Below are 16,534 nucleotides of genomic sequence, written 5' to 3'. Positions count from 1 at the left end.
CCGGCTCAGCCTGCTTTTTTATAGCACCCAAGACCCCAGCCCAGGAGTGGTATCACCCACAATGGCCTGGGCCTTCCCACACCTATCACTAATTAAGAAAATGTTCTATGGGCTTGCCTACAGCTTGATCTTTTGGAGACTTTTTCTCAGTTGGCATTCCCTCCTCTCAGATAACTCTTGCTTGGGCCAGACTGACATAAAACTAGCCAGCACTCCCAGGGAGCTCTCCGTCCGTTGGTGAGAGGACACCATGCACAAACACAGTTGAAGAACGAGAATAAAGGCATTCTCAAGCCCTTTCCAGAATGATCCATGGTGGGGGTGGGATGCAGAGAAGGAAGAGATTGACAGACAGAAGGGACAGCCTAAGCACAGTCTTAAGTGTAGCTACAGCTGGCTGCTTTGGGAATCAGGGAGCATTTAGGGGCCACGAAGGGAGGTATTAAAACATGAGGCTGCAAATGTAACTAGGGGACTGTCCCCCAGTTCGGAGACTTGTGTCACCTCCACAGTTCACTCTGAGAACAGTTCCTTGGCTCAGTATTTTGCCTTTTGGTTCTTTTCAGTTATTCGCCCCCCAACCCCCTGCAACACACACACCTCAAGCCCCGGACAACCACTGATTTCCATTCCCCTAGACCTGCCTTCTCTGGATGAATCTCGCATTGGACTCAAAGTCACTGGGTGTTTTTACTGTGTGTCTTTCACCTAGCACAGTGTTTGTTTGTGTTTAGACAGAGTCTCACTGTGCAGCTCTGACTGACCAGGAGCTCACAGAGATCCATTTGTCTCTGCCTTCCGAGTTCTGGGGTGAAAGACCTCCCTGGGCAGCCAGGGCGTTGCCTTCACAGACCAGGAAGCGGGGAGGCAGCAGCATCAGGCAGCCTGGAGTCACAGCTTGGGGGACTTGGGACTTGACAAGAATGGAGCGCCAACACACCTGGCCTTAGCATGTTTTTGAGAGCCATCTATAGTGTAGCATTTGTTATAATTCATTTTTCTCTCAGAATATTACTTAATTATATGGATATGCTACAGTACTTTGCTCATTTGTACCCCAGATAAACTATATAACATCTTTAGAGATTTATTTTTTTGTATATGAATTTTTAAAAAAAAAAAAAAAGGTGTATTTATTTTATAAATGAGTGTTCTATCTGCATTTGCGCCTTTATACCAAAAGAGGTCATCAACTCCCACTGTAGATGGTTGTGAGCCACCATGTGGTTGCTGGGAATTGAACTCAGCACCTCTGGAAGAACAGCCAGTGCTCTTAACTGCTCAGCCATATCTCCAGCCCATGTATGGATGTTTTGCCTGCATATATGACTATCACATGTGTGCCTGGGGCCCCCAGAGTCCAGAAGAGGGTCTCAGATTCCCTGGATTTGAAGTTCTAGGTGATGGTTGTGAACCACTATATAGGTGCTGGCAACCGAACCCAAGTCCTCTGCAAGAGCAGCAAGTACTCTTACCTGCTGAGCCATCTTTCCAGCCCCAAACTGCATTTTAAAAATTGCACAAAAATAAAAATAAACATTTATTCAGAATATTTGTAAAACTTGCCTTGGCGTTTGGCTATTTTGAATAATGTTACCGTGAACTTTCTCAGTTTTGTGTTAGGGTAAGCCTCAGGCTTTGTAGGGGGTTAGAGGTAGTCCCTACCTGGGCTGGGTCCTAAGTCCAGAACCTGCCCAGCGTAGGAAGGACAGCAGTGACGGCAGCCCTATCTCCTCCAGGACAAAGGTGATGCTGGGGTCAAGGAGCTGGACAGCTTAAAGAGTGACCGCCTGAGAACCGTGCAGCTCAATGTCTGCAACAGCGAAGAGATAGAGAAGGCGGTGGAGACCATCCGCTCCGGCCTCAAGGACCCTGAGAAGGGTAAGGGTGCCGCGAGAACCAGGGTTGGTATGTGACGCTCTTCCAGGGATCCTGCCCAACACCGCCCTCCGTTTGCTGGCCTCCTGGAGAAAGGTTCCTCTCTTTATTGTTTAAACTCTTCCTTCTGCTCGGTATAAGGAAGTGGATTAAATTAAACATACCTGTGTAATAGGACAGTGGAATAGGGCTAGAGGCAAGCTTGAAATCTGTGGGGTGACAGATTGACCTCCTAGTTCAGGCCAGTTCATCCAGTGTTCTTTGAATGCCCACTCTGGGCTGAGTGACGGGGACACAAAGATACCCAAACGCTCTCTGTCCCTGAGGACCTTAGGGTTCAGTGGGTGGACTGAGTTCACCATCAGGGAACAGGGCACGGACAGAGGCAGAACAGCAAGGAAAGGGGCCTGGCCCAGTGTCAGGGGTATGGAAGGAGTGGGTAGTGTGGTCGAGAGCCGGGGAGGAGATGCCAGAGGGAGGGCAGAGCATGAACGGTGCTGGGAAGCAGCCCATGGTGTGTTGGGTGTGACAGAGGGTCCCATCACAAGGTTGAGACTGGAGGCAGCAGCAGACTGGCTGCTTGGCTGAAGGTGCTGGAGAGTGAAGGGATTGTCTTGAGGTAATGGCTTGGCTCAACTTCCAAAGCTCCCTCTGAAGCCTGCATTAGAGTGGGGAACAGATGGGTTAAAGGGGAGTATGGGTGGCACAGGCCTGAACATGGTGGTACTGGAGCTCGCTGGTAGTACTGAGCTCGCCGGTGGTACTGGAGCTCACCCGTGGTACTGGAGCTCACCCGTGGTACTGGAGCTCACCCGTGGTACTGGAGCTCGCCCCTGGTACTGGAGCTCGCTAATGGCACTGATAGAACAGAGCTGGCAGAGTTGATTTGAATATGGGGATGAAAAAGAGGCAAGAGGTGTCTGTCTTACATAGTTGGTGTTCTCAACGGCAGGAGCAAGATGAGGGACGGGTAAGAAGGCTGGAAGTGCCGATGGGACACCCTGGGGGAGTGTCCAGAAGGGATACAAGGAGTTAGGACCCCAGGAAGGAGAGAGCTGGATGTCAGAGAGGTTGGATGGATGCCTCGAAGTCGAAAGTGTGGAGAGCCAGGGGGCCAAGGATCGAATGCTGCAGAGCTGCCTGAGCACACTGTCCTGAGTTCAGCCTGGGTGGAGGACCTTAGTGTGAGGGGGTCTGCTCTCCAGCTCAGAGGGGGTGGAATACCATTCAAATGGACCCCGAAAGCAAGGAGCTAGGCCACACAGTAGGCCCTGTGGAAGAATCAGTCTGTGCTGTTGATCTTAGAGCCCCTTGGCAGGCCAGGGAAAATGGGGGCTGCCTCAGTTAGCTCCCTGCTGCACAGCTTCTGGGTGGGGTCCAGTGAAGGGAGCCGGGGGACCTGCACCTGTGCTGTGTAGATTACCAAAATCACCAGGCTGAAAAACGCTGCCATCTCTGAGAAGAGCTTGTGCCACACGGCTAGCCATGGGAGAGACTTCCGTTAGGGAGTCTGTCACTGGGGTCACCTCCGCAGCTCGGTGCTGCCACCCTACCCTCTGAGAGGTCATTCTGGGGCCCTGTGTTCTCCAGGAGCGCCCAGTGTGTTACAGACCTACTGAAATCTGTTTAATGATTAACAGCGATAGTTGGTGTCCCTGGCCCATTTAGAAAATGCAGGCTGGGCCCCAGTGGGATGATTGCCAGCCACATAGCCTGTCACCCTTTGTCCCCACAGCCTCCCTGGGCAGCTAGGGTGCTGCCTTCACAGACTAGGAATGGGGACGGCCATAGCACCAGGCAGTCTGAAATCACAGCTCATGGGGCTTGACAGGAATGGGGCACAGCTGGGATCCACAGCCTCGGCTCTGCCCGTCACCGTGACCCACCGTAACCATAATGCAGTTTGGGGAAAATGATTTGGAACTTTTGGGTTCAAAACCAGAAATTAAAACTGTCAGACAGCATTTGCATGCCGGATCCCCCTGCCCCCCAGTCTTTCCCATTCTCCCCATCTACCTCTTCCCTGCCAGTTATCCACCCCACCTCCCACTGCTCGCCCCCTTGGGCCATGTGGTCCTTTTCCTGGTAAATCAGGAACAGCTCCTACATGCAGTGCTAACTTTGACCTGCAGGTGGCGCCCTCTCAGAACATCTCAGCAGTCACGTTTAACACAAGGACAGGTGTACTACCATCTTGGGTACATTTTGAGGTTGGTTTTCACTCTGGTTCCATGGGACAGTCACTACTGGAGTCTGAGAAGTGACCTGAGGTGCTGAGGTGTCCTTAGAGCCACCTTTCACTAGTCCCACCTACCCTGCTTTGTAGGACTTGTAGGGACTGGACATGTGGTGCCTGTGAACAGCCCTCCCAATTCCAGGAAAGCGAACACACAGCTGTTGACGGGCTGTGGGTGTGGCCTGACTCCGAAGTCATTACTTACCTTTGAGTAAGCATTTACTGAGTCCTTGCTGTTTGCCTGGGACTATGCTTGGTTCCTGGAGGGCTCTGATCTGGCAGGAGGAGCTTGGAACTAGACACCAATCTAGTGACTCCAGGACAAACCTTCAAAGAACAGTTAAACAACCCAGGGGCTTGATGCCGTGGGCAGGGAATCCTTTACATCAGGCCCTTCTCTTGGTATCAGAGGGGGAGGGCTGGCTTTCCCTGGGCTCCACCTCTCCACAGAAATGTGACTTGGATGTCAACCAGGCCCTGCGTGGGCCTCAACTTGCTCATCTGTGAAGTGGTAAAGTATTTCTAGCTGATCCCTTTAGTCTAGACTTCACCCCTGTGGTGACAAGGGGCAGGCTTCCTAGAGGAGCAATCGAGCTCTTCGTACTGAGGGAGGCAGAATGTGTAGGGGTGAGGAGAAGTCTGCCAGGGCCTTGTGTACTACCCACAGACTGAGAGCTACAGGATCCGAGGAGAAAGACTAACCTGGCTGCAGGTCCTGTAGAGATGGAAGATACAGATTGAGGCGGGGAGACCTGGGTCTTCACCGGCAGCACAGCAGAGAGGTCAGCCAGGACCTAAGTTAATGCAGAAGGAAACAGAATTGACTTTCTGTCCCAGCAAAGGAAACCAGCAGCTATGTGGGGCTGAGCTTGAAGGCTCCTCCTCCGTCTAGGTCCAAATCGCATCTTCCTCGCCTGGTCCCTGGTGAAGCCAAGCTTTGGTTACCTCATTCAGCTATGGGCCGATTTAACATCTACTGTGTGGCTTAGTTATGAGGGTCAGGTGACATCATCATAGTGCCACTCCAGGGCCTGGTGGCTGTCATTCTAACCACCAGGCATCTTCCCAGCCTTGGCTGACACATCGGATGGGAGAAGTGAAGGAGCTAGAGGAGCGAGTGTGTTCACACTAACAGGACAGACTCAGCGTGTTAGCTGTGCTCAGGGTGAGTTAGGGCCATTCAGCGCAGATAGAAGGGACAGTAAGGCGGAGTTCTGGAGCTGTTCCTCTTAGGGGTTCATGGGAGTTGTCTGGACATGGAGGTAATGGTGAGACCTTTCTGGGGGAGCAGCTGCCTTCTGGACTGGCAGGGGCGCTGTTGGAGCTCTGAGGCTAACTGCTATCTGCCAAGTCACCAGCTCTACCACGCAGGAGACTTTGACAGGTGAAGTTTAATTCATCTTTATGGGACAGTAGTGCCAGATAGAATTGTTTTATTTTCAGGTTGAGCATGCATGCATACATTTTTGGTCATGTGATACTGTCCCATCTGAATCAAACACAAAGCCACTGGAAGGTTCTATAAACATCTAGTAGACGAGGAGACTGTGCCAGCGTTCAGGAGAGTCAGGCTGAGCGTGAAAGACTGGGTGTGCCTGCGACGGGTGGAGGCAGGTAGAGGAAAAGCGCTGGGATGCCCGGTGTCACTAAACCCAGGGGAAAGCTGGTGTCCAGGGCCATTGGTAGACAGTGTCTAAGAAGAGAATAGAGACAGAGGCGGGGCTCAGTTGATGGCCTCTCCGGCCCGTAGGAGAACCTGGTGAACAGGAGACGGAGGTTGGAGTCCAGAGCCATGTGACCGGATTGAGAGGATAGGGTGTTCTCAGAAGTCTGGCTGCAGAAGGAAGGAGATCAGGTGGCATGGTTAAGAAGGCTCCTGTAGTGTTTGTAGACATCCGCCACCAACACGCACGTCTTGAATTCCTAATGGATTCAGAGTTGAAGGGCGGCTACTGGGGCAAAGGAGAAGCACCTAAAAGGAAGAAAAGCCTGACAGCTGTGGGCGGGGAGGCATGGGTAGGGGCCATGGGTTAGCCCTAGCCTCTGGACTCCAGGAAAGAAGCCTCAGGGAAGTCAAAAGACAGACCTGGGAGCCGTGGATTTCTGGGATGCTTCGGATCGTGTGGGTTGTGCCTCGAGGTCACAACTTCAGCCTGAGAGCTGAGGGCAGGAAGCCCCAGCAGGCAGCTGATGCAGGAGGGAGCTCTTTGGACACTTAGTTAACCAGCAATTTCCTCTCCTTAATAAATGCCCTTAATTCCCTGTAATTAAAGGAGAAGGCACCAGAGGTCAGCTGACTAAGCTTTAATTTGGGCAAGACGGAAGGAAAGCAACATGAGACCAATTACTCTGTCATTTACACATTCATTCCCATGATGCACTGGGAGAGTGAGTCCGGGCCTTATCCTCACAGGCCGCGAGCAGGCACCATGGCTGCTGAAGCCCCTGCAAGGAGCACAGAGCTTTCAGAGAGAGGCAGGAGAATCAGCCATAAGGAGACCAAATGCTGAGGATTTCCACACCAAAGAGGCAGGACCCCACTCTGCCCTGGGGCTCTGACCCATCCACTGCTTACACCCAAAAAACTGAACTCGAATCGAGGCCTGGAAAACAGGCTCTGTTCCCTTGGCTCAGGTTCAACTCTGCCTCCAACTTAATGATGAGACTTAAATCTGTCTTTTCCCTTGACAGCTTTGGTTTCCCTTGCCTTGCTGCAAAAATAGTTAGCAGACAAAATAAACTCCAGGAACTTTGCAGAACCAACATCATCTGAGTCTACAAAAGCCAGCTGTCCCTTAGCTACTCTCGTATAGAAGAGTCAACTGGTGCACGCTAAGAGAACTGTATCTCATAGCCTGTATCACCGCACAGTCTCAGGAGAGGGCGAGAAGAGACACACTGGCCGAAAGGCTCCTAAGCCAAGGTCCCTTAATGTGTGACCGCCAGCAAACAGCAGCCTGCTCGGAGGAGGAGCTTGAGAGAATAGAGGATTGTTAACAGTCCCAAGGTGGAGTGGGGCGGCGCCTGACCATGAACAAGGCTTGGCAGCAGAGCCCATAACTTAATAGGTGACCTTGAGGTTGTGTGCCCTTCTATGAGCTTGGCTTGGAAAGTTTCTGAGGTTTCCTTGCCTGCTGGCGAGAAGGGCCCTCGAAGCAATAGCTGATTTGGATGAATAGGTGCAGGGTGTAGACTTGAGGCCATGTGGAGGAGAGAGAAATGCCTGTCATCGTCTCTGCTGTGATAGACACCATGACCACAAGCACATTGGGAGAGGGTTTATTTGGTGTATAAACTTCCAATCATAGTTCATCGCTGAAGGAAGTCAGGGCAGAAACTCAAAGCAAGGGCCTGAAGGTAAGACAGAAGCAGAGGTCATGGAGGAGTGTGGCTTCCTGGTTTGCGCTACATGGGTTGTTCAAGGAAAGAACGGAAGCAGAGGCCATGGAGGAGTGCCGCTGCCTGGCTTGTGCTACATGGGTTGCTCAACTGCTTTCTTCCACACCACCTGGCAAGAAGGCATTGGAGCACCCATAGTGGGCCCCTCCAAATCAAGAAAATGCCCTACAGATTGCTTACAAGCCGATCTGATGGAGGCATCTTTTTAATTACTGCGATCTCTTCCCAGATACGTGTCAAGGTGATAAGAACCATACAGAGCTGGAGTGGAGGCAGACACAGGCGGAGACCCTACAAGGCTCAGTCAGGAAGGGCTGAGAATTGATTCTGTCAGCACTGACATGAAGCCTGGATGTTCTACCATAGGGACAGTCTATTCAGTCGGAGTGTTGGCTCTCTCTCTCTCTCCTCTGTCTCTCTCTGTCTCTCTCTCTCTCTCTCCCTTTCTCTCTAGAGATGACCGACTCTAGAAATGTTTCCTGAAAGCCCTGGGCAAGAGGCTTGGAAGAAAGAGATCAGAGTAGAGAGTGGCAGACTAGTGTTTGCGTTTGCGTCCATATGGTGACTGGCTGTGTCCTCTTGTGTGCAGGAATGTGGGGCCTGGTTAACAATGCAGGCATCTCAACATTTGGGGAGGTGGAGTTCACCAGCATGGAGACGTATAAGGAGGTGGCAGAAGTGAACCTCTGGGGCACGGTACGCACGACGAAATCCTTCCTCCCCCTTCTCCGGAGAGCCAAAGGTGAGTTGGGAAGAGAGAGTCTTCCTGCCCACCCCTCCCTATACCTATCCAAACTTTTCATTCCTGTTCAGAATGGAAACCCCAGACCTGCCAGAGCTACCGTCCTTAACAGCGAGCTGAACTCAGGCATCTGAGCCAGGCTCGGCTTGGGAATGGCGATCGACAGAAGTACATGGTCAGGCAGGGGAGAGGGGTCTGTGGCTTTCAGAAGTGGAGCAGATGAGCTGGGATGGTGGTGGACATCTGTAAACCCAGCACTTGGGTGACCGAGGCAGGAAGACCTTGAGGTTAAAGTCAGCCTGGGATATATAATGCGACCCTGTCTCAAAAACACACAAGAAAGGTAGTTCAGTGGTCTGTGCACTCCGGGCTCATGGATCGTAGAGGCATGTCCTCTAGGAACCAACTCTGCAGAAGTCAGCACATGTGCACCAGCTGGTCTACATGCTGTTCCATCGCTGTGTAATGCTAGACAAATGTTAGCATGTTCCGTAGCTTAAAAATGAGACGTTGTGTTATTCGGTTCAAACAAGACTAGAAACTTGGAGAAGAGACACAATCTCCAAATCATATAAAATAGCCAAATGTGAGCAAAACCGTCTATAAAGTCATGAGATCTGACATTTTCCCCTGGAACAGCAAGCCCTTGTGACAAAAGGTACCAGATCCCCAGATCTGCCCCCAAGGTCTTGGCAGCACAGGAATGAACGGGGTTCAGTCTGTAGTCTTTGTGAGGAAGCTCAACTGACTTCACACTGGGGGGCGGGTGTTCCTGGGGGCACGCCTTAGGCAAGCTGACCCAGGTCAGCCTGGACTGAGAGGGATCTACCCCAACCCTATGGGGAGTTGTAATGGGCCCCTGCATTCCCAGGCTGGACCCGTGACAGAATGAGTCCCACAGTGCCACCTAAAGTCCAACCTTGAAATCAGCTTTGGAAACCTGACCCCTGCTCCTGCCCCAGCTCACTTCTTTCTGGACCTGGTTCTGGGAACAGCCCACCAACCCAGGTCCTCCTCTCTTCTGAGGTGTTCTGGGCACTCTGCCTTCTGCGCTCTATCTCCATCCCTAGCTGTGCCAGCAGTTGGTACCTACCTGGACTTGCCACGTTACTTCTCTGTGCACCTGACTGGGGAGAAAGAGCATTAGTTCCCTGTTCTCCCCGACCAGCATCAGACCCTGCTTAGAGTGGATGCACAGGTCCACACAGACATAGCCATTCCATGTCCCATGGGCGCCCAGTGTGTTTTCACCCCACGGTATTGCCACCAGGCAGACTTTGGCTGTGATCAGCCCGTTGTGTGTTGCCTAGTCTACTGCACCCTCCTAGTCCACAGGCTTGTTTCTCATTTGTTCCCCTTTCCTGGTCCTGCCTGGCACAGCAGGACCCTTGGGGAAGCTGGGGAATACTGATTAGCTGGGTGGCTTCGGATGGTTCTAAAGCTGTCCCTGCCGGGCCACCACGTCACAGGGCAATGCCCCCTGAGCAGATGTTTGCCGTCTTCTTCTATAGGTCGTGTTGTTAATATCAGCAGCATGCTGGGCCGCATGGCCAACCCAGCCCGCTCGCCATACTGCATCACCAAGTTCGGGGTAGAGGCTTTCTCTGACTGCCTGCGCTACGAGATGCACCCTTTGGGCGTGAAGGTCAGTGTGGTGGAGCCCGGCAATTTCATCGCTGCCACCAGTCTGTATAGCCCTGAGCGTATCCAGGCCATCGCCAAGAAGATGTGGGACGAGCTTCCCGAGGTCGTCCGCAAAGACTATGGCAAGAAGTACTTCGATGAGAAGATCGCCAAGATGGAGACCTACTGCAACAGCGGCTCCACAGACACCTCCTCTGTCATCGATGCTGTCACACACGCCCTGACTGCCGCCACCCCCTACACCCGCTACCACCCCATGGACTACTACTGGTGGCTGCGAATGCAGATCATGACACACTTGCCGGGAGCCATCTCTGACAAGATCTACATCCACTGAAGAGGCTCCGGTGTCCTCTGCCTGCGTCCTCTGATCTGGTGGGAGGGGAAAGGCTGATGGGGGTGGGGAGTTCATACGGTTACCTTTTGATGACTCGCTGTGGAACATCCACGGTCGTAGGAAGACTTATTTTAGCATTAACCTTACTTGTTCACGTGGTAAAGGGGGTAGGCCTTCACAGATGTGGGAGGTCACAGGCGGGTGGCCCTAAGCCTCAAAGCCAACATGGTGCTTCTATTTAGCTCAAGTTGATTTTATACAAAGATTTGTGGGAAATATCTTTCTATTAAAAACAGATTATTAGACTAGAATCCCAAATCATTTCTAAGTCAAAGCATCCGTTCAAAATATTTATCCCATTTAATCTTTAATCTAGTCTCACAAGTGAAAAGAACAGATTTTTATTCTTGTGTGCAGGAAGAATTTGCAGCTTCATGGCACATGGCATACCCCTTCCATTGCATCCAGGTGGTCCCACTCGTGCTTGCGCATTGCTGTAAAACTCATCACACTGTGTTCCAGGGACACTTTGGACCCATCGGTCCTTGAATCTTCTTACCAGCAGAGTGTCTTCTCTTGAGACAGTCACATCAGGTGCTACTGTGTGTTCTCTGCCCATCCATGGCACTGTGTGACTGGTGGCCAGCAGCCACTGACTCTCAGCTGGCTGGGGATGGGAGATCTAGAGGTTGCCAGCTGAAGTTTCTCTACCATCTTTGAAGACTCAGGTTGGGTCTGGGCAGAGGCGCTCTTTGCCTAGGAGTATGGTTTGGTTTCGCCTTGAACAGGATTGGTGCTATCCTTGGGGCTGTAGACAAATTCTCAGTGCCAAGGTTGGGCACTGAGACATCTCCCTAGCAATGGGTCTGGGTACCTACTTGTCTCACGTGCTTATGTGGTGCATGCGCGCGCACACACACACACACACACACACACTCCACAGGACTTCAGGGTGGTCACCTCTCCTTCCTACTGTAAACATTATTTTTTAATTACGCTGAGACACTGCTAGACAGTCTGTGTTGTCCATCAGGAAGGTTTGAATTTGAAGGCTGCTTGTCCCTGCGGTTGGTCAGGGTCTGGGTATTTGGATCCAAACCAAGTACTGCCTTCTTCCAGGTGGTGTCAAGCCCTGAGCCAGGGAGTGCCAGCTCTTCACAGTGATTTGTGCCTTTTGCGGCAAATCCCGACCTGCCACCAGAGGGAGCTATGCCTCCTCGGCTAGAGTTTGCTCAGGCGTTTTTTTCTTCCACACAAGCTTGAGGTCCTCCAAGAGCGTTTGACCACCTACTTGGACGCTGCCTGGGAACAAAGAAAGAAGCAAAGCCCCTTTAGAGACGGTTATCCTTACACTCCTGAGCAGCTGTCTGGCCTGAACCCGGAGCCCAGTGCCAGGAGAAAGCAAAGGAACCTAGGCAGCTAGACCAGGTTGCCGGGTGCAGCCTTGCTGAAGCAAGAGGGTTCTACAGAGAGCGAATTCAGCTTGCCTTTTGGGCTTTGGACCGCTCCGGATTCAAACAGGGGTACCCGGTTCCAGCCCCTGTCTTCAGGCAAGACAGATAGGGCCTGGGAGGGAAGGAAAGAGGGAGGCGGGGCCTCGGTGTCCAGAGAGCTCCCTCACAGCAGCGAGCCCACGGCAGCGAGCCGCTTTTGTACCGCAGTGACTGTTTCCAGCTGGAGCCTTCAGGTAGCATTTTTACATCTTGGAGAATTTGTTTTCGTGCTTAATAAAGAGATTGGTTGTAACACTTGGAGAGTGGCCTGGAGTTGCACGTCTGCATCCATCCATCACTGGGAACTAGAAGGGGATTAGAAGTGGCACATACTTGAGTCCCGAGTAGAAATAAGCTGAATGCCAGAGAATCTCCACCGGCATCTTAAGCTGCAAAAGAGGACTGTCTGGTCAGGCTCTTGTGATTTATTTTACTTAGGATTACGCTGACTCTCTTGCTGGCCCTGCGTTTTCCTCTGTATTCTCGTAACTGAAAAGCCTGAGGCTACCAGGCATGGCCGCACACCCTTTTAATCCCAGCACTAGTTAGGCAGAAGAAGTTAGGCTGATCTCTGTGAGCTCAAGATAAGCCTGGTCTGGTCTACATAGAGAGTTCCAAGCCAGCCTGGACTACACAGTAAGACCCTGTCTCAGAAAAGAAGATCTCAGTGTACCTTCTCTCCAGATAATCTCAGTGGTAATTCAACCCCCACCCCCTTCCCTTGTTGCAGCTACCGTCCCGCTTGGACACAGAACTGCCTTTGATCTTTACGAGACAGGTGAGGTGGGCAGATCACAGGGTATTCCCATTTTATAGATCATATAACCGAGGCCCCAAAGAGGAGGGTGACTTGCCCAGCATCAGGGGGTGGGAACAGAACATCCAGCCTCCAGAGTTATGTGAACATGTATTTTATTGCTTAATCATCAATCTCTGGCATGTTTTTATAACTGCCAAGCTGACCAGTATAGCCAAGAGCCTGGCATTCTTTGTCTTACGGACTCCTTCCTGTGGCCTTTAAAGCAGGGAGATGGCCCTGCAGTGTGTGCTGGCTCTCATTCGCCCAAACCTTTGGTTGTGCCTTTGAACCTCAGTTAGTTCCACAGGCAAGAGGAAGGAAAGCATTTTGGACAAACCTTTGAGTGGGGGTGGGGAGGATAAGGATGGGACTCAGGTTGGGCTTAGCCTGCAGCTAGGACTTCAGCTGGGACCTCTGGCCTGCTGCACCTAGCGTGAACCCACCTTTGATGGCTGGAAATGGACAAGGTTTTTGCAAGACTTTGCTGTCTGCTAAGTCAACGCGGGCCGAGCTTCACCCTCCACCGCCACCGCAAGGCCAAGAGGCCACGCGAGCAGGCGACAAGACAACCTGTCCTTGCCTGTCACAAACTGCTAGGGCTGTGCCCCTGCTGTCTATGGCAGGGGGTCTTGAGCCTCCCGTGGCGAGGTCTGTTCACTTCCTGTGTTTCAACCCTGCTCTGCAAATCTGTGGGCACTCTCCTAGGACAGGTGAGCGAGCACCTTTGCCCAGCTTGGAGAACCAGGTTAACAACCAGACTCCTGTGTACAGCGCCAGACACACTTACCCAGCCAGTTACACCTCTCTGCTGATCCTTCCAGCTGCCCTGGCAGGGAGGCAGGGCGGGGTCAAGATCTCCTTTTACAGATAAGGTCAGGCTTTCCCAAGTCTCTCTCATCACGTGAGGGACAAAGCTGACTGGCCAAGCCTGAGCTCACCTCCAGCCCAGAGTCAGCGAAGCATGAAAATCAGGACAGATGGTACCAGGATCTAAAATAAGGAGGGGAAAAAAAATACCTCGATTATGTAACAGTGAGAGGAATCTCTAAGCTCAAGCACAGTAACCATCCCAGAGCATGGCCACACAAACCAGCTCCCCCCGCCCGCACCCCCACCCCCACCCCATTGGTATTCTGCGCATGGCTCCCTTGGAGACGGTGCTAGAGGAATCCTTCAACCACCAGCGGGCATTTCAGAGGACAGGTTCTAGAAACACTTGAGTCCACACTTCTAGGGACTTGAGAGACATGGGCACAGGGCTTGGGACAGACAGGTTTGGTTTGGCTTAAAGAGCACTAACAGAGAGATGAAGGCACCAGGACTGCCATAGAGATTATCCATTGCATACAAAGCCTTTCTGGTCTGCACAGTCCTTAGAGGATTGAGATTCATGAGTGACAGCTTCAGAGGTATAGTGTGAGCATCTGAGGATGGGGACCAGAGACCTTAGTTTGGCCAGTGGCTAACAGAGTCTGCCTTGGAGCTTGAACCCCACTAGTGACAGAGGACTCAGTACCTGGGAGTCTTTCCTTGGTCCTAAAAGATTTAGCCAAAGGCAGAGTCAACCCTGCCTCTACTGTCTAGCCTCAAGTCTTGGGCACATGACTTTGGCTCTGACCCAGACCTCCACAGAACAATTGACATCTCAATCCTCTTGCTATTTGGTAGTGGCTAAGTTAAGTTCAAGAGCTCAGGTCTCTCTTTTGACAAGGTTTCCATACCCCTTTCTATGTGAATGGGAGATTTCAGCCATGGTTACCCCATCCCTCATGGACAGATGACGCGTTCTGGGCTGGAAGGCCGGCTGAGTTGCCTTCAGGCGTTCAAGAACTTTTCACCTCTGGCTAGGTGCTAACAGCTGCTTGCTTGCACGTGCCCTCACAACTGTTGTCTCTCATCTCCTTCCACTGTAAGCGGGTTGGTTATTAGTGATGGGGAACATTATGCCCATTTTGCAGATAAGAAACCAGAGCCTCAGGGAGGTTATGTGATTTATGGGAGATCATAGTCAGTGTGCCAAGGCAAACGCAGCATTCAAATTTCTGTCTCCAGGACTCCCTCCTCTTCCCCTAGTCTCCATCGGGACCCGAGATCTGAGCTAGACTTAAGTCAGAGATGGAACACTGGGCGATGCGGTAGCATTAAAGCCAGCCTCTTCCCAGCCCATAGTTTGCAGAAGGCGGAGCAGAGGGGAGGCCTGGCCTTCTTTGTCTTGTGCCATGTCCAAGGTATTGTCGAATGACCATGCCCTTGATGCAAGGGGGCAGAGAGTAGAGACAGGAAAGATTCTAAGGCAGGGCTGGGGCCATTCTGCCTTCCCATTCTTGGACATGTATCAGAAGGAGGGAGAGATGGAGGGAGGGGAGAAAGAGAGAATGGGAATGGGGATTCCAGAGATGCTGCTGCCCAGGGACTTGTCCTGCCCCCAGTGAGACTTAATTACTCTCTCACATGTCAGGCTGGTCTCGCTTATCCAATTAGAGGTGAACTTAATTACAGCTCCTGGAGTAGCTGCACTGGGCTCCTCAGAAGTAGAGCAGACTGGCCGTCTTCCTCGGTTTCAGCTGTAGTCTTCACATAAGGGATGCTTGGCCCTGCAGCTGCCCCTTTCCTCCTTTTGCTGTGTTCCACTGAAAATTTTTGGTTCAGAATGTCTGGCCGAAGTTGTGCCGATGAGGTGCAGGACCCACCATAAGCAACAAAGACAAACCTGTAGCCATACCACCCTGAAAATGTCCCCAGTCTCGCCTGATCTCAGAAGCTAAGCAGAGTGAGACCTTGTTAGTACTTGGGAGGAAAAACAAAGATAGAAGCCAGGCTCTGTGCTGTGTCTAGGCCTTCCCTGCAGAAAGTCAATCAGGAACTCAAGGCCAGCCTGGGCTCCAAAGCAAGACCCCAAGGGAAGAAAAGTGAAGCAAAGAGCAGCAGGATGCTAAATGAGAAAACGCGAGATTTACAGAGCAGCAAGGGCATCTTCAAGGAAAGGGAACAAAGAGCAGGCCCCTTCCTGTGTCTTCTTCAATACTCGGGGTGGAGGGGGTAGAATTAAGAATTACCTGTCCTCCAACTGCAGGAGATCTAGGGTGAGATGTTATTCCCAGCCAGGTTGGCTGATGTGGTAGGGGATGGGATGGACAGACCACATCACTTTCTAAACTGTTGGGTGCTCAGGACACCCTGGTGCTACAAGACAACCAAGTGTGTGGAAGTACCTGGGGAGGGGAAGGCAAGCAGGCTGCAGGTGCTCCCCTGTGGGAAGCTGGATTTGCAGAGGCCTGGTCTGACAGGCCGAGTGCTGGGACTTGGGGTGGGGAGACAGCATCTTTAAAGAGAAAGCACAGTAATTTGGGGAGTCTGGAAAAACTGCAGCACCAGGAAGAGGTGGGGTGAGATACGCAAAGGCTGGTTTAAGTAGGATCTCCAAAGTCATCCAGGCCCTGGCTCCAAGAACAATTGTGTAGGAATCTCTCTCGGGGAACTGGTTCATACAGCAAAGGGGAAAATCAGAGTCGTGGCCGGCCAGGGAATGTGGCTCAGTGATGGAGCACACGCCTAGTAAACAGGAAACCCTGGGAAAGCCCAGCACCACAAAACACACAAAAACACCTACAGTCAGGAGCTAGAGTGGGCCCAGGACTTTAATTCTTTAAGGTAACTCCAAAGCGCAGCTGGAAAACAGAAGGCTAGAGGAGAAGAGATGCTACAATGTGCTGCTGCAGTGACATCCAAGTGGGGCAGCCAGGCAGTGGTGGCGCACGCCTTTGATCTCAGCACTCAGGAGGCAGAGGCAGGCGGCTTTGTGAGTTTGAGGCCAACCTGGTCTACAGAGTGAGTTCCAGTGAGTCAGTACACAGAGAAACCCTGTCTTGAAAACCAAAACCAACAACAAAAAAAAAAGATCCCAGCAGTATGTTTGGGTGGGATGGAGGTGACATTCAACCCCAGCCTTTGCTCCACCCTTTGTGCCCCGGAAACCCCTCTCATGCTCAAGGGCAGCCCACTGAAA

The 16,534-nt window shown here is 51.9% G+C and overlaps 1 protein-coding gene across 2 annotated transcripts in view; it reads left to right on the top strand.

Annotated features, from left to right (window-relative positions):
* Bdh1 (3-hydroxybutyrate dehydrogenase 1) overlaps positions 1-11,984 on the top strand; it is a 33,783-nt gene extending 21,799 nt beyond the window's left edge. For both annotated transcript variants that reach the window (XM_057765207.1, XM_057765208.1), the window contains exons 5-7: positions 1,740-1,881; positions 8,103-8,255; positions 9,767-11,984. In XM_057765207.1, coding sequence (XP_057621190.1) covers positions 1,740-1,881; positions 8,103-8,255; positions 9,767-10,236 — 765 coding nt within the window. In that variant the 3' untranslated portion in view covers positions 10,237-11,984. The remainder of the gene's footprint in view (positions 1-1,739; positions 1,882-8,102; positions 8,256-9,766) is intronic.
* Positions 11,985-16,534: the final 4,550 nt, after the last annotated feature.

This window comes from Chionomys nivalis, chromosome 3 (genome assembly GCF_950005125.1).
Source record: "Chionomys nivalis chromosome 3, mChiNiv1.1, whole genome shotgun sequence".
NCBI lineage: Eukaryota > Metazoa > Chordata > Mammalia > Rodentia > Cricetidae > Chionomys > Chionomys nivalis.
This window is presented reverse-complemented; position numbering and strand designations above follow the sequence as displayed.